The sequence below is a fragment of the Talpa occidentalis genome, unplaced genomic scaffold (genome assembly GCF_014898055.3).
Source record: "Talpa occidentalis isolate TD23 unplaced genomic scaffold, MPIMG_talOcc4v2.1 talOcc4.15, whole genome shotgun sequence".
Classification (NCBI taxonomy): Eukaryota; Metazoa; Chordata; class Mammalia; order Eulipotyphla; family Talpidae; genus Talpa; species Talpa occidentalis.
Genome location: NW_023601543.1, coordinates 39697418 through 39723675, shown reverse-complemented (window position 1 = coordinate 39723675; position 26258 = coordinate 39697418). Strand labels below are relative to the sequence as shown.

The following is a 26258-nucleotide window of genomic DNA, read 5'->3' as shown; positions in this document are numbered from 1 at the left end:
AAATAATTTGGACAGTGTTTTAACACATACTTAGATTGAGGTAAACTCTGGAATCTGCACTTTTTCTTCTTTTCCTTTTTCCCCTAATTGCCAGCATTTAACATTTCCCCCTCACACTTAAAGCAGTGTGTAGTTTTACCGGAAGGACATTTTGTACTTGTATTCTCATTACTGCACCTCTTTATTTTTTTTTTTTTTAAGATTTATTTATTTATTTATACAAGCACTGGGTACAGTCAGAAGCGCGGGAGGGTGAGAGAATTCACCAGAGCCAGAGCGGGGAACAGAACAGGCAGATCCACAAAATACACTGCTGAGGGGAGCAGCGAGTGCGGCAGGAGAGGTCTGTCACGCCATGTGGGACCCTCGCCAGTGGCTGGGGATCGAACTGGTGCTGCAGAGACCGTGGACAGCCTTGCAGCCCATCGCTCAACCGCTGTGCCATCATGGGAGGCCCCCTACTTCATCTCTTTAATTATTGGTGTAGATAAAACTGTCTATTCAGTATTTTTGAGAATGTCAAAGATACAGTATTCTATGTAGTTTGTAATGTGATCAAATTATAAAAGCTTTTGGCAATGAAAGGGCATTATTCATTAGATTTAGTTAAACTTGAGTTAACTGATGGGTAAGATAGCCTCACTTTTAGGAATATTTTCTAAGAATTTACATAGGAATTAACTACTTAAATTCATATAATGATGCTGAAAGAAACTTTTGAGGTCATTTCCTTTAACTTCCTCATTTTTTCGTACTGAAACTAAGGCCCAGGAAAGTTTCACAGTAATTATTTTGTCCAAGATTCTATTCAATTTCAGGTGTCCTGATTCCCCATCCATTTTTCTTCCAAGGATGTGATGCTGCCACTGATTCCTTTTTAGAATAAATAAATATGTTAGAATAATAATATTCCTTTTAGAATAATGACTTAATATTTTTTTTGATTTTTGTGTGTGCCCATTCTTAAATAATTTAATCATTATAGAAAGAAGAAACAACCACTGAAATCCTTCTTCCAACAAGAAAAGTATCAGTTTTAACATTTGATAGAATGTTATTATATGTGTTTCTCCATGCATACATAGAGATAGAAAGTTAAATGGATGAATAGACAGATTCAGTTTCATAAGAACAGGATTATAATATAGTAGAAATCTTTTTTAGAATAAAATATTAAATTTAATTTTACTTTAACAAAAGGAAAATAAAGACAAAATAAAAATTCTATGACAATATTTTAATGAGGGCCTAAAAATTCTTCTGTGGTTAAAAATGATTGTTAAGGGTCACCCCCGTGACACAGCGGTTGAGTGCTGGGTTTCAAAACTGCCCGCAGCCTCTGCAGCGCTGGTTCAATCCCCCGCCGCCGGGCTAGGGTCCCACATGGCGCTCAGACCTCTTCTGCCGCTTGCTGCTCCCCTCAGCAGTGTACTTTGTTGGTCTGCCTGTTCTGTTCCCCGCTCTGGCTTTGGTGAATTCTCTCACCCTCCCGCACTTCTGACTGTACCCAATGCTTGTATAAATAAATAAATAAATCTTTTTTAAAAAATGATTGTTAAATTCCTGGGGTTGAGATCCTTGCTTTTCCTTTGTCATATAGCAATGTCATATGGATTATTCAGCAGATTATAATGTATGATGATATATATAAATATGCAATATTTATACATATATGAATATGTTAATGAATATATATGAGCAATATGTAAACATATATAATAAATGTGTATATATAATACACTCAACATATATTCATAGCATGCGAGTCATGATAGACTTCAGAGAATCTGTCATTTTTCCATCTAAAACTATGCATAATTATAAAATTGCATAAGTATAATAAATGCCTTCTAACTTGAAATTATCAGGACCAGTAGTTAATGATTGATTGAAAATGTTACTGCAGAAAGTTATAAAAAGAATTTATAAGTATGTGCCCTAAATATTTCAAATACACACATTTATATATGTTTGTTTTTTCTCTTTTGAAATAGGGTTTTTCTTTCAGTATAGGTCTCCTAGTTGAAGCGTCATAACATCTTTTTATTTAGTTAGCCACAATTAGCCATAGCTATCTTCAATTTTCAATTTAGGTTTCCTTACAATAAAAAGAACACTTGGAAACATTTTTTAAATAATATGAGTTAAGAATCCCCTTCCATTTTTATTATTTCTCCCAGCAATTCACAACTGTATTGCCCACCTCCAATTTGACAGCAGTTATTATTTTAGTAGCTTACTTTTGAGTCTTTAAAAGGGACTTAGAAACAGCAATTCACACTCATATTTTATCCTATTATGTTACATTTAAATTGTTTATAGTAAAAGTGATGTAGAGACTTGGAAATAAATGCAACTTATTCTTGGTGAGCATACAAATCATTTGTGTAAGACAGAACTTGGGGCATATTGGAGGGTACTTACTGGTAATGAATATTAAGCATTCTGTGAACATCATTTATTATAAATTTTAAAAACATCTTTAGTTATCAGACAAGTCTTTTGGAAGGGTATCAGATCCTTTGAAAGGATTGTCTGCTGTATCTGTATTTTTGTGCAGTAAAGGAACCATACCATTCAAGAGACTCTCCAAAAGTTCTATAGTGTAAAAACAAGTTATGAAAGACTAATATAGAAGATCCTTTGAAAACTAAAAGTCAAACTCTATTTGTACACCATTTTGGAAATATACTTCAAGATGGAACTACTCTTTATATTTTTCCTCACAATATTTTCATTATTAACTTATGTAAAGAATAACATTCTGCTTGACAACTATAAAATATTATAGGAATGGACTTATTGAATAATAGTTTAACACTTTTTAAAAACTGTTAATCTTTACTGAAGGGCTTAATTTTAAAAATAAATTTAAATACATTTAGAGATTTATCTTGTTTCTGAATGAAAGGACTCAATATTGGAATATGGCTGATGCTACCAAATTTATAAATTTTATTCAGTTGTTGCAGAATTCCTGGATTTGGAAAGAACATGACATTCACTCAACATTCAGCCATTGTTATACATCTACCATGTATCAGTGACTATATTAAGCTATAACATAGACAATATAAGAGACCAAGAGAACAAAAGAGAATGTCCAAAACCAAAAATATTGAATATATCGTGTACACATGGGGTGGGGGTATAAGTATGGTAACGGTGGCATTTCAGATCAGTGTATAAAGAAAGGATGGATTATTCAAGAAATGTGCTGGAATAATTGGCTATTTGGAAAATACATAGACATTTCTTCACCAAGTATCATGCAAATATTCCAGGGGGAATAAAAACCTAATAATAAAATATAATGCTACAAAGGTGTAAGCATACAGACAGATATTTGTGTAATCCTGAGATAGAGAAGTCCTTCTTAAGTAAAAAACAATTCAGAATCTATCCGAGGGAAAAAAAATAATATATTTTACTACATCAAAATAAGTTCATCTCTGTTGATCCAATATACCATGCGTGAAGTTAATGGAAAAATGAAAAACTGGGGACTATTTGTAATGTATATGACAAAGACAAAATAACGTACTTACTGTATTAACAGTTTCTGTAAATGTGTTGGCAAATTGAGGCAAGCAAAATTAAGTTGATTGTATTAAAGAATCAGGAATGAGAATTCGAACCTAGGAAGCAGTCTGACATATTTTACTCTGTGACAACTGTTACAACAGTCTCACTATTGAATTTAGTTTATATAGGTAGGAACAGTGAATCATGGACATTAAAAATGTAATTATTCTTAACATGGAGGCTTCTATTTGTAAGTTGTTTTGACCCAAACATACATTGCTTCTATCTGTGCACAAAGTAAGACCAATGCTGTACTTTTGTCACATACTGATTTCTAAAGTATAAATTGTGGTAACTGGCTCCTTGGTCATTAGTGTAGGTTTGAAAGGCTAGTTACTCTCAGGCAGCATATCCCTGCATAGGCTGTAGCGTGAAGCCTGTTTTACCTTCAAGGCTATGCAGATGACTTTGCTCTCTTGCCTACTAGACCATGAAGGGGAGTTCCAGAATATTTTTTTCTTAATTTGTCATTTTATTGGTCATCTGAATAGATTTAAGAAAGTGCTAGAGAAATGTTAATAATGCAGATTCAACATAAATCATATTGTATTTGTAGATATTACATTATAAATAGCAAAAACTTGAGTAAATATTCTTCCGGTATTTTAAAGCTATTATGTGAAAGAGCAAAACAGTAGCTTCAGTCATTAAAACAGTTGGAAATTCTCTTTTTTTCTAAAATTTTATTAATTTGTCAGTCATTTACATAGCTATACTGTTTATGATTGATATATGTTCCAGCCTTGCTCTACATCAGGGATCCTCAGCAATCACCTGGTAAGCATCCCTGACTCCAGGACCAGCAACCAGCTCCTTTGGTGCAGACATGATCCAGTCTGAAACTTGCAAGGCCTAGCTTTTCACCAGGGGTCTCTAGCTAAAAATGGGAAATGCATATCATTTAACTCTCAGCCACCAGGAACTCAAGAGACAAAACAATCCCAAGTCTGGCTCTTCCAGGGCTTAGCTTTTCACATCAGGCTCCTAACCACACTTGGGAAGTGCACGTCACTCATCACTCAGCCAATAGAACCTCCCATTAGAACTATGCCCAGGCCTGGAGCTCACAAGGTTTTCTTCTACATCAGGGATCCTCAGCAACACCCCAGTAAGTGCCAGTTACTCCAGGGCCAGCCTGAAACTACTTGGGAGCAGACACAAGCACCAGTGTGGACCTTAAAGGCATAACTTTTCACTGTAGGCCCCCAGCCACATGTGAGAAGTGCGTCTCATTCAGGACTCAGCCACCAGTGCATCAGGACAGACTCAAGCCTCAGTGAGGCTGCATAGAATCTCCTTCTAGATAGCAATCTTCAGCATTGTTGTGCCACACTAACCACTAAAACAGGGCCTAAGCCATCAATAATGGGCGAGGCAAGTTCCCAGGGACTCAGACTGTTGAGCTAGTGTCCCCCAGCCTTCCCAACTACCAGAACAAGGCACAGAAGAGCTTCTTGGGAGGCCTTAGCACCACCACAGATCATACAAGACCCCAGTAGCTTTGGCCACAATCAAGTAAACACCCAGAACAGTGAAGGGAAAGGGATCATATACAACAACAGATCCAGCTACACACAGTAAACCCACCGTAAACAATGGGAAGAAGTAAAAATACAAATGACCAAGCAAGCCCACAGTGGAACAGTATACCACAGAGAGAAAATAAAACCCCCAGAACCAAACCACAAAGACATGAAACAGCTTCTTTACCTACAAGACATAGAATTCAAGCTGGCCATGATCAAGAAATCTAAAGAAAGGGAACAACACAAAGAAAACTCAGGAAAGGAAATGAATACCATGAGAAAAACATTCAAAAAAACAGAAGATCGAAAATAAAAGTCTAAACAAGACACTAGCGGAATTGGAGGAGGAGACAGCCATGGTAGTACAATAAATCAATGGAAAAATGAATCAATAAACTCAAAGATGAAAAAGAGGTAAGAAGCATGATAGAAAAGGAAAAAGGAATAAAGGAAGAAGAATGAAGAGGCACTTTGAAGGAAATATATAAGAAGAGGCACTTTGAAAGGAAATATAACAATCATAGGAATCCTAGAAGAGAGAAGGGAATGGAAAACCTATTTAGGGAAACAGTGAAAGAGAAGTTCCCAAACTGGAAGAAGGAAATGAACATAACAAGATGCCTTGCTACCTAGGTAAAAGGAAAACTACAGCAAGAGACATAATACTAAAACTTCCGAGTCCAAGACAAAGGAAAAGTAATGAAGCTGATGATGGGGAACAAACACATGACCTATTAAGGCGCACTGATTAGGCTAACAACAGATCTCTCTAAGGAATCAATAAAGGCAAGAAGAGAATGGAATGACATGTGCAAAAAAAATCCAGGGAAAAAGATGTCAGCCAAGATTATCCTGCAGGGCTCTCTTTCCCATATGAGAGAAAGATAAGGATCTTGTCAGACAGAGAAAATCTTAGGGAGTGGTCATCCACCAATGCCCTCCCTCGACCCCTAAGAAATATTTAAAAAAAAGGCTGAGGATCTAAACCAGAGAGAAAAACAAACACAAAGAACTGAAAAAGGAATGAAATAGAACTAAAAAGCTAGGAGCAAAATGGTAGTGATGGACACTTATTTACATGCCGATAATCACTCTAAATGTTAATGGTTTGGACTTACCAATAAAAAAGGCAGAGCATATAGTTGGATTAAGAAGCAGAATCTAACCTTCTGCTGCATCCAGGAAGCACACCTAAGTGCCAAGGATAAACACACAGAAAGTAAAGGGATGGAAAACAATCCTGCAAGCAAATGACACCCAAAGGAAAGCAGGAACAGACATACTTACATCAGACAAAATAGACTTCTAGCTTAAAAAAGTCCTGTGACAGGGATGGACACTATGTAACGAACAAGGGAATATAGAGCAGAAAGACGTAACACTCATCAATATATACTCACTAGACACCCCACTGATTGGAAAAAAAATCTTTGCACTCCAGTCAACTGATAAGAGACTGATCACAAAGATATACAAAGAAATCACACAACTCAACAAAAACAAAATAAACAATCCAATCAAGAAATGGGCAGAAGAACTTAAAAGACATTTCTCCAAAGAGGAAATGCAAATGGCCAACAGGCATATGAAAAATGTTCAACATCCCTTATCATCAGGGAAATGCAAATCAAAACCACATTGAGATACCACCTTACACCAGTAAGAATGGTACATATCAAAAAAAAAAAAAACAAGCAACAGCAAATGTTGGCGAGGATGTGGTGAAAAAGGAACTCTCTAACATTGCTGGTGGGAGTGCAAACTGGTCTAGCCACTATGGAAAGCTGTCTGGAGGTTCCTCAGTCTACTAAAAATGCAGCTACCATAAGACCCGGCAATTCCACTCCTAGGGATCTACCCAAAGGACACAAAAACATTGATTTAAAAGAACACCTATACACCAATGTTTATTGCAGCACTATTTACAATAGGTAAAACCTAGAAACAACCCAAATGCCCAAAAATAAATGACTGGATCATGAAGATGTGGCATATATACACAATGGAATATTATTCAACAATCAAAAAGGATAAAGTCATGCCATTCACAGCAACTTGGATGGAACTAGAAGGAATTATGATCAGTGAAATAAGCCAGAAGGAAAAAGAAAAATATCGGATGGTTTCACTTACAGGAATGTAGGGGAACCAAATGAGATATCAGTGTAAAAAAAAAAAAAGTACAAAATAATAACAGTACAAAACACAACAAAGCAAAAATGGAGAAATATAAATTAGAGACATTCTGCAGGGGAGGATGAGGGAGAAGAATAAAAGTGAGGGAGGGAGGAGCAAAGGGGTCTGAGGTGATGGTGCATTGGTGAGAGAAACTATGGGGACTACAGCTGAGGGGGTGGGGGAAAGCAAATGTTTAAAAATGAACAATGATGTAAAAAAAATTAATATAAAAGAATGTATACTCACTAAATGACAGCGCACCAAAATACATCAGATGACTACTATCAAATTAGAAAACAGACAATGGAGAAAATACATAGGTGGCTGGAGACTTCAATACCCAACTCTCACTAATGGACAGATCAACATGACAGAAAATAATCTCCCAGAAGAAAGACCTAGACCATGTGCCTAATAGTCATTAAAAGGGTACTATACCCAAAAATACCAAATATACATTTTTCTCAAGTACACTTGGGTTATTCTCCAGGACTGACCACACACTGGGTCACAAAACAAACCTCAACAAATCCATGAAGGTAGAAAATATATGAAGTTATTTTCTCTTACCATAAAGGTACTGAATTAAAAATCAACTGCAAATGAAAACATGGAAATATTTTAATCCATGAAGTGTGAATAATACATTACTTAACAACCACTGGGTTAATGGCACAATCAAAGAAGAAATTAAAAAATACAGTGAGGCAAATGATAATGAGGACACAACCTTGCAGAATGCATGGGACACAGCAAAAGCAGTTCTAAGAGGGTAGTATGTAGCAATGCATACCATTATGAAACTAGAAAGAGTACTTACAAACAACCTTGTGTCTCAACTCAAGGAACTAGTAAAAGAAGAAAAAAATTCCTAAGGCCAGTAGAAACAAGTAATAATAGCTAGAGCATAAATAAATAAAATAAAAAACAAAAAGACAGTACAAAAGATCAATGATGGAAAAAGATAGTTCTTTGAATAAAATAAATAATATACAAACCTTTAGCAGGCTAGCTAAGAGGGAGAAAACTCTTAAAAAATATGATCAAAAATGAAAAAAGTTACAACTGACACTGCAGAAATTCATAAAATAATAAGATTGCTACAAACGTTTAAATGTACACAAATTCAACAACCTAGACAAAAACGCATATATTATCAAAATTGTACAATCACCCAATATTGAATAGGGAAAAAATAAAATAACAGACCAATCACAAGCAAGGAAATGGAAACTAATCAATTCTCCCCAAAAAATAAAAGTCCATGATGAGATGACTTCACCAGTTGGTTCTACCAAAACTTCAAAGGCGAACTAATATCTATCCTGCTCTGACTTTTTCAGAATATCAAGGTTGAAGGAATTCTTACAAACATTTTATGAGGCACATATTATACTAATGCCAAAGACAACACAACGAAAGAAAACTACAGACCAGTCTCCCTAAGGATAGATACAAAACCCTCAATAAAATCTTAGCAAACAAAATCCAAGAAAACATTAAAAGATTATACCCCATGACCATTCATAGCAAGATTCATAACAAGAACATAGGGATGGTTCAACATCCGAAAATCAATGTAATATACCACGTCAAAACAGAAAAAAAGCACATGATCATATCAATAGATGCTGAGAAAGCATTTGATATGCTTCCATTTATGATGAAAACTCTTGAAAAGCTGGCCATAAATTGAATGTATTGGAACATAATAAAAGCCATATATGACAAACCCACAGCTAGTATTCACTATAGTGAAAAACTGAAAGTCTCTCCACTAAGATCTGGTAGAAGACAACGTCCACTCTCACCACTACTATTCAACGTAGGATTGGAAGTGGGAGCTAGAGAAAGTGGCAAGAGAAAGCATCAAAAGGAATCCAAATTGGGAAAGAAAGAAAACTATCATTATTTGCAGATGTTATGATAATATACATAAATAACCCTGAAGACTCCATGAAAAAACTAATTGAAAAAATAAATGAGCTCAGCAAAGTGTCAGGTTACAAAATAAACATACAAAAATCAGTTGCATTCCTATATAAAATAATGAAGTAGAAGAAGAAATTAAGGAAGCCATCCCATTTACAATCTCACCAAAAAAATTTAAATACTTGGGAATAAACCTAACAAAAAAAAGGGGGGGGGTGAAGGATCCTTTACAGGGAAAACTGTAAAACATTGCTAAAAGAAATAGAATAAGACATGAAAAAATGGAAAGATAAACCCTGCTCATGGATTGGAAGAATCAACATTGTCAAAATGTCCATCCTACCAAAAGCAATTTATTGATTAAGTGTTATCCCAATAAAAATCCCAATGGTATTCTTCAAAGAAGTAAATAAAAGAATACTGAAATTCATATGGAACCACAAAAAAATCCCAAATAGACAAAGCTCTCCTGACTGAAAAGGGGGGAAATTAAAGAATCAAATGAAGACTTCAAACTATACTATTAAGCCATGATGACTAAAACAACATACTACTAGAACAAAAACAGAGACATAGACCAATGGAATAGAATTGGAAGCCCAGAAATAAAACCACATGTTTATGGACAACCAATCTATGAAAAAGAGTGAAGTATACACACTGGAACAAGGAAAACCTCTTCAATACATGGTGCTGGGGAAATTGTACTGCCACATGCAAAAGAATGAAACTAGACCATTATCTCACACCATACATGAAAATCAACTCAAAATGGATAAAAGACTTGTATGTAATCCCTGAAAACATAAAATATACAAAGGAAAACATAGGCACAACACTATGATATAAATCTCAGAAACATCTTTGCAGACTCATCTCCAGCAGCAAAGAAAACAAAGGAGAAAATAAACTGGGATGTCATCAAACTAAAAAGCCTCTGAACAATGAAAGAAATAGTGATCAAAACAAAAAGACACTAATAAATGGGAGAAAATATTTGCATACCATACATATGGTAAGGAGTTCATACTCAAGAGTTACAAAGTGATTATACAACTCAACAAAAAGAAAACAAACCAACCATTCAAAAAATGAGCAGAACTTTGGTACTTCTCCAAAGAAGACATGCATATGACTAACAGGCACATGAATAAATGTTCATCATAACTTATCAGGGAAATGCAAATCTAAAACACGAGATACACTTCACACCGGTAAGAATGGTCCATATCAAAAATACCACAAATAACAAGTTCTGGGGAGGGTGTGGAGAAAAAGGAACCCTTTTACACTGTTGGTAGGAATGTAGACTGGTCCAGCCCCTATGGAAAGAAGTGTGGAGATTCCTTAAAATACTAGAAATGGTTTTGTTTTCTAAATTCCTGCTATGAGAGAGACCATCTGGTATTTTTCTTTTTCTTTCTGGCTTATTTCACTGAGCATGATCCCTTCCAGCTCCATCCATATTGCTGCAAATTGCATGTGTTTATCTTTTTTGATTGCTGAGTAATATTCCATGGTGTATATGTACCACATCTTCTTGATCTAGTCATCTATTTTTGGGCATTTGGGTTGTTTCCATAGCTTAGCTATTGTAAATAGTGCTGCTATAAACATAGGCATGCGGGTGCCCTTTTGAATTAATGTTTCTGTGTCCTTTGGGTAAATACCTAGCAGGAAATTTGGAAAACTTAAATAAGGGTCCAAGAAAAAGACTAATTATAATAAAGTAAAATTCAAAATCAACAAGCAACTATAAACCAGAAACACACTATGGGGGAGAGGAGGGGAGGAGGGAGTAAGGTCAAAAGAGGGGGGGTGAGAATTGAATGTATTATGCAAGAATGAAAAATGTAAAATATATATAAAATAAAATACTAGAAATGGACTTACCATGTGACCCAGTAGTTCTAATCCTGGTTATCCAGATATCACTAAAATTACTATTTCAAAAGGAAACCTTCACTCCTAGTTTTAGAGCATCACTATTTACAGTAGCCAAGACATGGAAACAACCTTAGGGCCCCAGAACAGATGAGTGGATCAAGATTTGGTAAATATACACAAAGGAATACTACTAGAAAAAGATAAACTCATGACATTTGAAGCAATATGGGTGGATCTGGAAGGGATTATACTAAGTGAAGTGAGCTAGGGGAAAATTAAATACTGGATAGTTTCACTTATATGCGGAATCTAGAGAAACTAATCAAAGGTTTAGACAAAGACAAACTGTAAGACTTGAAGCAGACTGTAGATTTGAGACCCCCAGGAGGGGAGAAAAATGGTGAGGGACAGGGGAAGTAGAGAACAGGGTGGAGGGAAGAAGAGCATGGTGGAGAAATGTGGGCACTTTGGTGGTGGGAGAACTATTTTGATTGCACCCGAATGGTGAAATTTAATGTATTGATTTACATGTCATACTGGGAAAAAATTAGTATAATATTAAAAAATATTTGGGGGATATATTTTCACATTTCCATATGTGTGCATGCTTCATTCCCCCTCTACCAGTCTCCTGGGCCAATGTCCTACCCCCTTCCTTCCCTATCATGTCCTATCTTCCCCTTTGTTTCCTCTGATGATCAGTATATTTTTCATAGTGTAAGAATTGTTTTTGCTTTGCCTTGCCAGTTTAGTCAAATCAGTAAAAAATGAATGCCCTCTAAGAAAATTAAGTATATGAGCAAGCAATCCACAAAATAATAAACATAAATCACCTAATATGTAAAAGATGCTTCATCAGGAATCAAATAAATGCAAATTGTTTAGATACTAGTGTTTAGATTTTCAATTTGACAAAGATTTAAAAGATTCATAGTACTGCTCCTGGTAAATGGACTAAGAAAACATATATATTCTTCTTGCAGTATGTCACTGACTTTCTAGAGATAGTGAGGCAATATTATCCAAAATCAAAATATATGTAATACTTATTCCAGTTATTTCACATCTAGGAATTTGTCCCAAGGAAACACCATGAGTTCTCATCACAGAATGTTTATAATGTATATAATCACCCTTCAAAAAAGGAAACCTGCCATATGACCATCAACAAGGGACTTGTTAAAGAAATCATAATGCCGATATACTCAACAATGGGGATTTGTTAAACAAATTGTGGTATTTCCATTGTAGAATACTACTATAACGATGAATACTACATTATAGAATAGTAACTATGCATCTATTAAAATAAGAAGCAAATCGACTTCCTTTTAATAGGTGTATAATCTGACATGGAAACATTTCTGTGACATTGTTAAGCTTTGAAGAAATTAAATCTCAATAATATGTATAATGTGATCCCATTTGTGTTAAAAATGAAGCAAAGTAACTATTTTATTTTAAAATTTAAATGTGAACATCATTGATATTGTAGTGTATGATTTATTATTTAATCACTTTTTTCAACTAAGTTAATTACTGACTTCTACTCATGTCACTGCATATAAATCTACGTCATCTTTTTTGGTAGATCTATAAATATGGACATTTCATTTGTTTCTATGTGCATATATATGTAATATACATATAAGAATAAAAATATCCACACAAATGTTAACAAAGCTTACGTTTAGAGGAGGAAGATTTTATACTAATGGATTGATTGATTGATTTTTCTTAAATGTAGGAATATGCTTAACAAAACAATAAAAATATTTCTATTTAAGGAAGAAAAACATAGTTTTAAAAAATATTTTTATAGAAAGTATAATCCTGGAAAGCTCCCCAAAACTTCATTAAAACTTGAAAAATGAATAGCTGTTGATGCTACAAAATCCATAAGAAAAGTAGAGGAAAAGAAGTGGAAGAAGGAATCAGTTTTCAATTTGACAAAGATTTAAGAGTCATACTACTGCTGCTGGTAAATGGACGATGAAAACAGACATACATTCTTTCTGCAGTGTGTGACTGACTTTCTAGAGATAGTGAGGCAATATTATCCCCAAAACTTCATTAAAACTTGAAAAATCAATAGCTGTTGAAGCTACAAAATCCATAAGAAACAAAAATATGGGAAAAGAATTGGAAGAAGGAATCAGGAGATTTTCAAAGGGAAAGAAGATATAAATAAAATTTATTATTTAAAAAAAAAAACCATGGTTCTACCTTTTACAAAAAGTGAAAATAAAAAACCAACACCTGAAAAGGCAGTGCATTCTAAAACCCTTTATTATGCTAAGAAAACATTTGTTTTTTTTAATTTGTTAATTGAACCATTTGTTAATTGAACATTTGTTAATTGAACATTTGTTAACATTTGAACATTCAATTAACATTTGTTAATTGAAAAATAATATATCTTTAATCTGTTCTTTTAGAAACCACTAAACATAACCTTTTACATATAAACAAATTAAATAAAATGAAAATAACAAAATTCTTCAATTTGCAAAATGAAAATTACATCACAAACCATGGAGAATTTACTGCAAAAAAAGTCAGATGTTCTCAAATATTTTTTCTCACATAACCTCTAAAGTTATATTTTATTTGGGGAAAATCAGTTTGTTAGAAAGATCTCTATGAGACAATTTATACAGAATTATTTATATTTTTGATCATCTCTATTATATTCTTGGACTACAACACATAATAAAATAAGAAATCTTAAGCAATTGTAAGAAATTGACTATGTAAATACTGTTTGACAATTTAGGTTAGTATTAGGTAAAATACCTTTCAGGATATAAAATGTTAACCACTGACGCCCTCAGTGAAATAAGTATGTCAGTGAATACTAAGAATGGCAGATGTCAAATTCCACTTTGAGTGTGACTACATTCCTCCCAGACTGACACGCAACTGCCTCCTCTCTCAGATAAGAATTATAAAGCTAAACTTCAAAACTAACTGTATGCACTAAAGAGTGAACAAGCACACAGCTTCTGAAGGAAGTCAACACTTGGAAGAAGGGACCTGCACAGTGTGCTTCCTATTCTTCTAGATTTTAGCCTTGGAGTTGGGTGAAGTTATCTCCATGTGGGACAGCTTTTCTTTCTAAAAGAACCAGAAAGCAGAATTCAGGGCAATTAAAAAAAAAAAAAAAAAAGAAAGTTACAGCAACCCCAAAGTTATATAGATATGTAAGTGACTGAATAAATAAAAGTAACAGCAGCTTCAGAAATTCAGTCAGCATCTTAGCCTCTGTCTTAGTGTGTTTATAGTTAATTTTTATTTCATGCTTCTACCAAGGAAAAAGTACTATTCTCTGGAGAAATTAATTGATGCTTATGACTGAAGAAGTCACCATACAAATTTAAGCGAAAGCATTAACTTTGTGGCATCTTAAATGGGTCCTTTATCCTTATGTGTCAGTGATGCTATTGCTGTAGTTGGTAATAAATTAATACGGAATTATGCTGAACTGAAGCCCAGAAATGTAACTATAAAGATTTAAACACACACACACACACACACACTCACACCAGAAAAAATAATCTCATTTTATAGTCAGCTGTTTTTCATTTTTTTAAAGATTTATTTATGCATACAAGAGCTGAGGTACAGGCCAGAGGTGCAAGGGGTGAGAGGATTCACTGGAGACAGTGTGGGGACCAGAACAGGCAGATCTACTGAAATACACTGCTGAAGGGAGCAGCAGGCAAGGCAGGAGAGACAGGAGAGGTCTGCTACACCATGTGGGTTAGCTCCCTGGTCAGGTGTCGTACTCATGTTGCAGTGGCTGCTAATAGCTTCATAGTGCAAGACTTAACCCCCTGCACCACCAGGGAGGCCCCTCAACTGTCTATTATTTTAAATCATCTTTCTGAAGTCCCTGTTACATTGCTACAATTTTAAATTTACCTGTTACATTATGAATGAAAACTATACCTTTTATAAGACTATTTTTAAGGAAGTTAGTGGCTTATAGTCAAATTAAAAGGAAGGTATAGAGATTTATCATACACTCCTGTCATTATATTGTCATAGCCTCCTCTGTTATCAACATCTCCCACTAGAGTGGTACATTTATTATAATTGATGAGCCTACATTTACACATCATTATTACCCACAGTCATCATTATTACCTCTGTCTCTGGTGAATCCCCTAACCCCTTACACCTCTGGCCTACACCCCAGCTCTTGTGTGCATAAATAAATCTTTAAAAAAATAAAAAAAACAGTTGACTATAAAAGTTGACTATAAAATAAGATTATTTTTTCTGGTGTATATATCCATGTATGTGTATATATATATATAAATCTTTATAGTTTTACTTCTGGGCTTCAGCTCAGCATGATTCCATATTAATTTATTACCAACTACAGCAACAGCATCACTGACACATTAGGATTTACTCTTGGTGTTGTATTAACTATAGTAGCGCCACCTGATCCTCAAGGATACATTCCAAGACCCCTAAGTGGATATCTGAAACCATGGATAATATGTATACTATATGCTTTCCTATTAGTGCCTTTGATAAATTTTAACTTATAGATTAAGCACAGTTAAGACATTAACAACAAATAATAATAGAATAATTAGTAAAATATATATACAGTAAAAAAAGTTATGTGAATGTGGTCTCTCAAAATAACTTACTATATGTAGTATTTTCCAACTCAGTTGACTACAGGTAACTGAAACAGCAGAAAGTGAAACTAGGTAAAGGGTGACTATGGTATGTATAAATTTTTTAGTATTTTACAGGAAGCAAATAATTTTTCATATAAAATGTAGAAAATGGAGAGTTATTTGATCTAGAGATTTATATCTATATTTCTATTTATTTCTTTTGATTCTAACCTGGTATTCATATGAAATATGTAAGATACATTTTAATATATTTTAACTTTTACAAACATGTTATTTGATTTACTTTTTGTCTTAATTAGGTAACTGGGAAAAAGGCATATGATACAAGTCAGCAAATTTTTGAAGAAGTTAAATCATTGTGGACAAAAAATAACAAAGAGTCACTTCCTGAACCTAAAGGAAAAAACAAGGTAATGTTTAAATGAACCAAAAAGATAGATATTTAATTTTGTTTGGGTGGGTGTTGATTTATAATGGGAGTATTAAACAAAGGTCAGATGTAGAATGAAAGGAGATGAAGGAACATAATACCATCACATGCTACAGTTTTTGGTATATTTTATTCATATAGTAATATGATTTACTTATGAAGGAAAAATCTTTTTGGTAAACAGCTAGGAAGCTCCGCTGAAATAGAAATACCTGCAAAAACAACTCGTGCCCTGAGACACTCAGTGCCTTTGCCAGCAGAACACAGCACTGAAACAAAGACCAAGTCAGAATCCACCTCAGGTTTGTTTGGAATAGTTCAATTTTGTTTTCATTCTTTTCTTAAATAATTTTCATTGTATTATAAATAGTAGTTTGAACATTATTTAGTATTTTCGTCATAAATGTTTTGTCTTATATCTGATATCTTTCTAGGTTATGAGCTACTCAGGTATTTGAGATTCTTTCTAAAGACTCAGTTCATAACGTAGATCTTTGAATTTGGTAGTATAGGGGATCACTGGCAGGTTGGGTGAATGAAGCATTTAATGTCACTCTATAACTGTGAACTTTTTAATCAGGTTGGAGGAAAATGTGCCTTTTTGAATTCTATCAATTTATAGGATATAAATATGTGCACATCTACACAGAAGAAATATCAACTTTCTCTTTTTTGTGCTATTCACCCCTCTCAGTCTCAGCTTCCACCATTGGTTTTATTTAGTTTAGCTACCAAGAAGACTTTTAGTATCAAATAGTCAAAACAGTACCAATTTTAATACTAATAACTTTGCTAGTAGTAGATACTAGTAATCAATACTTTGTAGTACTAAACAGCGACAATTAAGCCTTCTATGCAAATACTGCCATGGTTTTGCTGTCATCAAAAACAAAGTTAACAGAATGTTTACTACCATTTTAACAGTGTATTCACATAAACTCACCAGTTACTGTTATGCATTAGTTTGTCTCCCTGTCCATTGTGAATGGTATTAACCATTAAGTTCTCTTATTGCAATGGAAATAGGGCCAACTCAGAGGTAGAAAGTTAGTACATACTGATAATATGTACTTTTTATTGAACATCTACTGTAGTACAAAAACTGTATTATGTTATTTAACCCTCAACTAAAAGTACAATAAAAACAAAAAAAAAACTCTGGTATATATGTAATTAGAATAATATTATGATGAAGAGACTGAAACTCAGAGAGCTTAAGTGAGTTGCTCAAAATGATATAGCTTATGAGTAGCAAGGTTGTGTTTAATAGCTTAGATCTTCCTGACACCAGAGTTTAAGCTCTTTCCATTATCTATAGTTTATCTAATTTAAAACCGTAGTTTAATCTCTGATTTCAGCCTTCTTCTCTCTCACTTAATTTTTATAAAAGACATCACTGAGTAACAAACATGATTTGACTTTTACTTTTACCTTCTGTTACCTCTCCATTCTAATCAAGGTAAGTTATAAAGTTTTTAGATTCTCTCTGAGTAATCTATAGTTGACTTTATTCCCATATGTATATAATATATATGGTTATTTTTCTAAATGCCTGTCAATTCCATGGTATCTTAGAGCAGATGAAACATGTTCACAGTGGGATCAAATAATCTTTAGCCAATGTATTTTCTTCACACATCTGGATTCTAGAACCCTTTACCTGCCTGTCATGGATAATGTGGGATATAAAAAGCATTCCAAGGAGTCCTATAGAGGAGAGAAATATGCTAGGGCTATTCACCCTTATTCTATATCATTAGAGTTAATTATACAGTAGACCCTCGGGTTCACCATTTCTACATTTCACATGCAACCCCAGAGGTCCAAGACACGGAAAGAAACAGTAGTGATTATGAGCACAGATTTTAGAATAAGACCTGAATCTGTATCCTAGATCCAATATTTACTAGAGCCATAATCTGAGGCAAGTTACCTAATATTTTAAAGAGGGACAATAATGTTTTTCTCACATGGTTTTTCTGAGAACTAAATGAGATAGATATTACACATAAAGCATGGAATACAGTGTCAAACACATATAAATTCTCAATGAGTATTAGAAAATATCATTATCTTTGCCTACATTAATTTGTCATTTTGCCAATGAACAAATTTTCATTAAGCGCATTTTGGAAACATGTCATTTAGCTGGAGAACCTAGTCATAGCCACCACTTATCCACACAGAATGGATTATGTGTAATCTTCAACTGTATATCATGGCTCTGAATGTATGGTTGGTTGTTCTCTATCATCCATATATATGTATGGTGAAAATTATGTTATTTTGTAATCACAAATTTGGCAATGTAGTAACATTACACATGCACATCTTCAAAATCTGATAAAAGCAAAATGAAATCTGACAGTATCACAGTATCAATGTCCTTATAAAGCAGAGGTTGGCAAACTGTGTCCTTTGTGCCAAATTTGGCTCACTGCCGACTTTTGTACATTTCACAAGCCAGGAATGGCTTCTCTGTTGTTTAAATGGTTGATAATATATCAAAAGGAAAAGTTTGTGTCAATGAAAATTATATGAAATACAAATCTTAGTGTTTATAAATAAAATTTTATCAAAACACAGCCATACTCATTCACTTACATATTGTGACTGCTAGAGATCATGCATTTGCCAGATTTTTATGAATCAGGACACTAAATAGCCAAGCTGGAAACCTCTACAGTGCAAAACCAAGTTTCCTGCAGTCTTTCAGCACAAAGGAGATAGAAACCTGTCAATCTCTCAATCAGAAGCTTGGGAGTGCCACACCTGAGGAACAGAGAGAAAATGGAGGTTGACTGTCTCTTACTAAAACTTCAGTCCAGCTCACTGCTTGATTGGATTAAGATGATAAGCACTTCATTCTTCCTAAGAGAGGAAATGGGTCACTCTCTAGTAGAGCTTCATGGTGCTTTTATTCAAAGTGTCCACTATACAAACAAAATATTAGTCACACAAAATGCCAGGAATATGTGACTGACAATCAAAAGAGAGAAAATAATAACAGCAGACCCATAACTGATCTAAATATTGAAGTTAGCAGAAAAGGGCTTCTAAGTAACTATGATTAACATTAAATAGAAAATATGATGCGCCTAATGGACGAACAGATGGAAAATTTCACATAGTATTGGAATCTATCAAAAAATCAAGTGGATTTTCTAGAATTGAAAAAGACAGGTCTTAATTCTGAAATTAAGAATACTGGTTAATAGGGAAAAAGGCAAATAGAATAAAGTGTGACAATGCACTTTGCAATAACTTGTCCCTTTAAGTGTTCCAGCCACTGTGAAGCTGAATACTGGATATCATCCCAATTTTTTAATAAAAGAAACAAAAACAGAATTTCTAACAGTCCTAACCTCACAGCAATTAGTGATCTGTTCCATTTTTTGGTACCTAACTTGCTTAAAATATAAATGAGATAATGTGTGAAATAAGTTATCAGTAAACATCCTACCTCATGGCTATTTTAGACAATAATCCATTGCAGTTTTACAATAACTTGAAACATTTTATTCATTTTCTGTTATAATACCATAATTTTGCAAAGTCTGCCAAATTAAGTAGAAAATGTTTTTATTAGTGATTAAGATATGATAAAGAGAAAAGGAAAATATTATAATGGTTTATGGGATTGAGATTCAAGAAGAGTTTTATATCTTCTTATCCTTTTGGGCAGAGAGCTTTTAATCAGCTCAAGGGGTGAAGAGTGTTTTGTTGTATTTTTTTTTACCAACAGAATGTTAAATTTTACTTTCCTTTATTTGGGATAACTCCATCTCCCAGGGAAATGACACAGTTTTTTACTTTATATCACAACAGAGGAAATAGATCTGTTGGCTTGTTCTTTGGGTTGTTATTGCAGTAGACAAGCCACAGGCCACATTGCTTCAAGGGGTGAAAAAATTTCTAAGAGGCAAGATATAATCCTTAATTACTCAGATCAGAATAAGATGAATCTTTTTTTAAAGGCAGAAATCAAATGATTTATTCTAAGTGGTTCTAAGCCAGAAGAACACATATCACAATTGGGTTTTTTTCCAAAATCACTCGATCCAAGAATTATAGCATCTTCAGAGGTGAGGCCCCCAAGCAGGGAATGCTGATACAATTCCTCTAGTTAATAAAAACTGAAATAAACTATCAGTAAATTAAAAATTTGAATCCTTTCAGCTTCAGTTTGAGAAGTAGCAATCTTAAAGCAGAGACCTTTCAAATTTGGGTGAGCTGAATTATTTCCCAAACTTACTATAAAAATATAAATTAAGGAAGTATGTGGAAGTACTAGAGAATTCAGTCAGATGATGGCATTGTTAAACAATTAGACTCATTCAGTTATATAAAAATATTTTTGTCACATGCTTATGTATTTAATAAAGAAAACTTTTTTTGGTAATACACTCTTCATTTATACTGAACAAAGTCTCCTACCACTTAGCAGTAAAAGTACATTTGAGATAAAAGCAGACAGAACCCCTAGCAAGCAGTTTCTCAATTTTTGTGAGTGTGAGTGCTACTGACACGTTCTCAGAATATTTTTACATTAATAAAATAAAATTCATTGTAATATATGAACTTCCTTAAGTAGCCAACAGTATCTAACATATTTGATATATGCTATAATTTTGAAGTAGTAATAAATATAAATATCTGGATATAGCTACAACTACAGCATAAATGGAAAATATCTTTCTATTTCTGACAAAATATGAGGTCTTAACATTATTGTGACTTGTTGCCTACATTCATTATTGAAGACACTGTTCATTTTCAGTCAAAGGTTAATGAAAATAAAAAGAAATTTCTCTCATCCAAGCTCATAGTTCACATGAATTCTATCACAGACCACCAGAGGAATACCAGGTTAAGAATCTCTATTCTATAGAGAGCTGTATTGGTACCATGTGTACTAATTACTTGTGATCTGTTTTTTTTTTTTTAAATATATTTGGTGGTGATGTTACATAGAGTTATATCACATTATAAAATAGGAAATGTTTCCTAAAAGATTATTGTAAAAGGCATCATTGTATAAGAATTCTCCCTTTAATTTTCATTGTAAAACCAGAAATATAATTCCTCTATGGAAAAAGACTCCCAAATATAATAAAATTATTTAAAAATGAATCATATTTTGAAAACCATATTTAAAATAAAAAGAAATTTCTGAAAAATATCTTTAATCTTATATCACAAAGTACAGGCATACCTTAGAGAAATTGCAGGTTTGATTCCAGACCACCACAGTAAAGTGAATGTCACAATAAAGCCAGTCAAATGAATTTTTTCTTTTCCCAGTGCATATAAAAGTTAAGTTTACACTATGCTATAGCCTACTAAGTCTGCAGTGGCATTATCTCTAATAAAGCAATGTTCATGCCTTTATTAAATGTAGCAAAGAGATACCAAGTGTGTACACACTGTTGGGGAAAATGGTGACAATAAACTTTCTCTATGCAGGGTTGCCACAAACCTTCAATTTGTTTTTTTAAAAAACAGTATCTGTGAAGTACAATAAAGTACAATAAAGGTATGCCTGTAAGTACAAAAGTAGTTGTTTCTTGACTTATTACCATATAAAAGGTATTACATGCAGCACTTTATGCATATTATCGTATTGAATACTGAAAATAATCATATGACACTGTTACTAATCTAACTCCCATTTTATAGAAGAGCCATTGTTGTTGTGTTAGGCGTCAGACAAACCTGGATTCAGTCTTGACCACCATTTATCATTTATCAGTGCAGTGACACTGGTCAAGTTTCTCAACCCATATAAATTAAAATTTATGTATTTATAAAGCAATGATAATATAAAAATAGCATCCATTTTATGGTGGTATTGAGAGATAATGCATGGAAATAATGTAGCCCCTTGCCTGGCACATAGTCAGCTTATCAAAATCACCATTGATACACGCATTGCCAAATCCAGGAGTTGAATTTCCATCTCCCTCTTATGCAGTCTATCAGTAACGTTTAACATAGGTGATTATTCTCTCCTCTCTGAAATAATCTTTTCACTTTGCTTGTAGGATACCACATGCTCTTGAGTTCTTTTAACTCACATACTAGCTTTTCCCTCTCAATTTTCTCTGCTACATTAATTTGCGTAATTTCAAAAAAATTGGAGTATCCAAAGGGCTCATTTCTTGCCCCCTTTCTCTGATGTTCTAGATGTTCTCATATAGTCTTATAGTTTTAAATGCATATTCAGCTTAGGACTATAAAACTTTCAGGTCAGGCCAGGCCTCTCCTGAGCTCTATGGACTCACATTTCTACTTGCTTAGGCAACATCTGTGCTCAGATATCTAGTTAACAGTTTACATTTAACACATTGAAAACTTCATTTGCCTTCCTTCTGCCACATTTTTCCCTATCAGTAAATGTCAACTCAATTCTTCCACTTTCTCAAATTAAAGAATTTCAGACAACATATTCAATTCATTTAGGAAATCATCTCTATTCTACCTTCAGAAAGTTCTCCAGAATACAATCCCTTTCTACCATCTCCACTGCTACCACCCTAATTAAATTCATCAGTATCTCTCTTGTGGAGTACTACAATAACTTCCAAACTCGTCTCCCTACTTCCACCCTTATTCTCTGTTACCTGGATGAGAGGTCCTTGGTTCTTGACTAAGGCAAGGAAAGAATTCAAAACTACATCCAGGCAAAGTGAACCGTCAGTTTATTTGGCAATAGTACATTCAGGAGAGAATTCAAGTCCTCAGGGGTGCCTGCAGCACTGTGGGGTTTCATATTTTTATGGTGTTGAGCAATATACAGGTACCACCTTCGCCAGGGTCTTCCAATCAAGGTCTTGCCTCTGCTTTTCCATTGAGTGGGGGGCTTTTAGCCCTTATATGGGACTTGGAGCTGTCAAGGTCATCATCCCCCACAATGCAGGGGGGCGGGCAAAACCATATATATTAGTATCAGGTGTGGGTATCCACCTTGCTGACTTTAAAGTCATCCCCTCCCTCTGCCAGGCAGGTGGTTCCTGAGTGTTGTTTTATCTACCCCCTGAGGGTGTTTTCCTGGTGTCCTGTATATTGTTGTCCCACCTTCAATTATCTTAGGAACTGCTCTCTACCTTAACTAGCTAACACTCCTAGAGTCTCTTTTACCCAAACCAAGAGTGATCTTTTCAAAATGTAACATATCACTCTTCGGCTCAAAATTGCTCAGTAGCTTTTCATTTCAGAAGAGAAAAACCTTACCATGACTATATGGCCTGGTATTATCTTTCTGATCACTTTTCTTATTCTCACTGTACCTACCATCACATCTTGCCTACTCTGTTCCGGCCATATTGGCCATTTTGTGGTCTCTCTGGCACGCCAGATCAATTATACTGTCCATCTGCTCACCCTTTAAGGCATTTCCCTTAGATATCTACAGGGTTCATATCTTCACCACCGTCAGCCCTTTGCTAAAATATCACCTTTACAGAAGGCTTCTCTAGCCACTTTATTTAAAATTGCAAATTACTCAAGCACTCCATATCCCCCTCCCTGCTTTATTCTTCTGCATAACACACCATCTGATAATACCTTTTACTTGTTTTATAAATTTGTTTGTGTTACCTAATTTGAATGTTATATCTATGTTGGCAGAGGTGTTTTTTTTTAATATGTTTTGTTCACTGCTGTATTCCCAGTACCAACAACAATTTTGTTAAATGACTCACTAATTGTTTTTTCATTTTAATACTTTTATCAGGTGCTACACAATTTATGCCTGACCCCAAGCTCATGGATCACGGGCAGTCCCATCCAGAAGATGTAGATATGTACAGCACTAGAAGCTGAAATAGTCTGCATAAAGAACTACAAGATGTGTGAAGTTGCAAATAATAATTAAAAAATCATGTAATGGTAACTGTGACACATAGAGTATAACTTAAACCAAGTTTTTCCCTAATGTCTTCTAATGTATCGTTGACTAATCACATAAGTTACTAAAACACAAACTGAATTCAAGCAATATGAAATGATTTATGAGGAAGGCAGAAGTAGAAGTACGAAGATGCATCTGATGACTTTATAGGGTGTTTATTTAAAAGAGTAAATATTTGAATGCGGATTAAATTGAAATATGAAAAAATATGTATGTGTATATATATATACATGTTTATACACATATATATTTGCTTTAGCTTTACTGAATTAATGTCAGCTAAGTTAGAATCGTATGTGGGAGGATGTATCACCCCCCCTTTTTTTGTTCACAGCTCTGGAATAAAATATTCATATTTTATGGTACTTGGGCTTGACTTTGTTTTGTTAATGTTAACACCTCTTAATGTCCAAAAACATGTAACTATTTAAGAGGACCTTATGGTACATGAGACCACCCCGTACATACTCCCCAACCAATGCTATTAAGCAATCTTACTGGTTTACTTGTCTGTTCCCCAGGGGATGTATTACAGACCTTTTATTTTCAGACCTTTTATTCTCAAGCCTCCTATACCTGCCAAAGATAATTGTCTATTACAAGATATACCTCCTTTCAGTCATGCATCCCCTTTTTCTAAGACTAATGCTTCTATTTGTTACTGATCACATACCTTCCCTTTTCCATTACCATATTCCATCCTGTTTAATCTTCAATCTTTGGTTTCTATTTTCACTTATTTTTCTCAACTTCTAAATAGCTTCAGATCTTCTTTATTCAGAAGCAGGTGTAACAAAAACATTTCCTTAACCCTGCCTTTTCCTCTTGAGCTGTCTTTCTTTCTTCCTATGATTGCCATAATTCATTGAGTTCTCTTGTCCACTTCCTCCTTGAAACTAACTTCTCCATTTGCTTTCAGTGATTCCTGATTCTCTTGTTATTCTTAATTCTAAAATGCTGAGGCTCTTTGGGTTCTGTTTTCACTCTGTATGCTCTCACTTTCATTTAACATACTTCACTGTTGTCAGCCATTTATATTTCCAGTTCACATATTTCTTCATAGCTATGACTGTCTTTCTAATTATTACTTGGGGATATACCAGAGATATCTCCAATGTCAATATGCCTAAGGATAAATTTCTCTCTCCATATGTCTGTCTCAAATCTATTCTACCTTCTGTAATCTTTGCTCTCATCTTCATCACTTTTCTGGAGTATAATATTAGCCTTTTAAGTAAAAGTAGCTGAAATAAATAAGGGTCTATTTAAAGTCTGGAGTTAATCAGTGTAAGGTTGCTCATTGATGCCATCAAAGACCTAGACATTTTCTGTTTCCACTCTGTTCTTTAGCGAGTAGATTTGTCACCTCATGGTTAAAAATGGCATATATATATATATATATATATATATATATATATATATATATATATATGTAATAGTAGGAAGAAGAAGGGTTAGAGAAACCCATGTGGCTTCTGACCTTTTACCAGAAAAGTAAATGCTTCCTTAAAGCCACCTCAGAAGACATCTGTATCTTGACTAGAGCTTGTCATACAGCCACACTCAGTTCAGGGAATATTGAAAAGATTTTCTTCTTGACAAGAAGAGTATTTTTCCCTTTGTTGAGAAAGACAAGGGGTAAAGGATTTGGAATGAATGTTGAGTTTGAGTTCAGTGTTGAGTGTCAGCTTCCTATTCTAACTTGTCTGTCATTATTGCATAATTGTCTTTCTGCCAACTATTATGAATAATTGCCTTTCCAAAATCTTCAACGGCTCATCATTGCCTACAGTCAAATCAGGATACCTTAGCACAACATGCAAGGTCCTTCATATATGATCCCAGCTCATCTAAATTCTTGGTTACCTTCCCCCACCCATCCTACTGCCAATGTATCTAAAATATGCCACTTGCTTCTTGAATGTGATTTATTCTCTTAAGTCTTTTTTTCTTTCCCTATGCTGGTGCCTTTTGGAATTTTTTTCTGTCTCATCCTGTTCTACATTTCAACTTCCTACTCATCCTTCAAACCTAATTCCATTGTCACCTCTCAGTTCTCCAAGGTAGTATTTAGATGCTCTTTCATTTGTTCCCTTGGCATTTATATTTATGATAGCCCATATGATTTATTATAAAACTAAATCTTG

At 34.2% G+C, this 26258-nt stretch overlaps 1 protein-coding gene across 1 annotated transcript in view; it reads left to right on the top strand.

The window, feature by feature from the left end:
• APOOL (apolipoprotein O like) overlaps positions 1 to 24096 on the top strand; it is a 73871-nt gene extending 49775 nt beyond the window's left edge. The window contains exons 7-9 of the mRNA XM_037512222.2: positions 16069 to 16179; positions 16384 to 16501; positions 23935 to 24096. Coding sequence (XP_037368119.1) covers positions 16069 to 16179; positions 16384 to 16501; positions 23935 to 24023 — 318 coding nt within the window. The 3' untranslated portion in view covers positions 24024 to 24096. The remainder of the gene's footprint in view (positions 1 to 16068; positions 16180 to 16383; positions 16502 to 23934) is intronic.
• The last annotated feature ends 2162 nt before the right edge of the window (positions 24097 to 26258 follow it).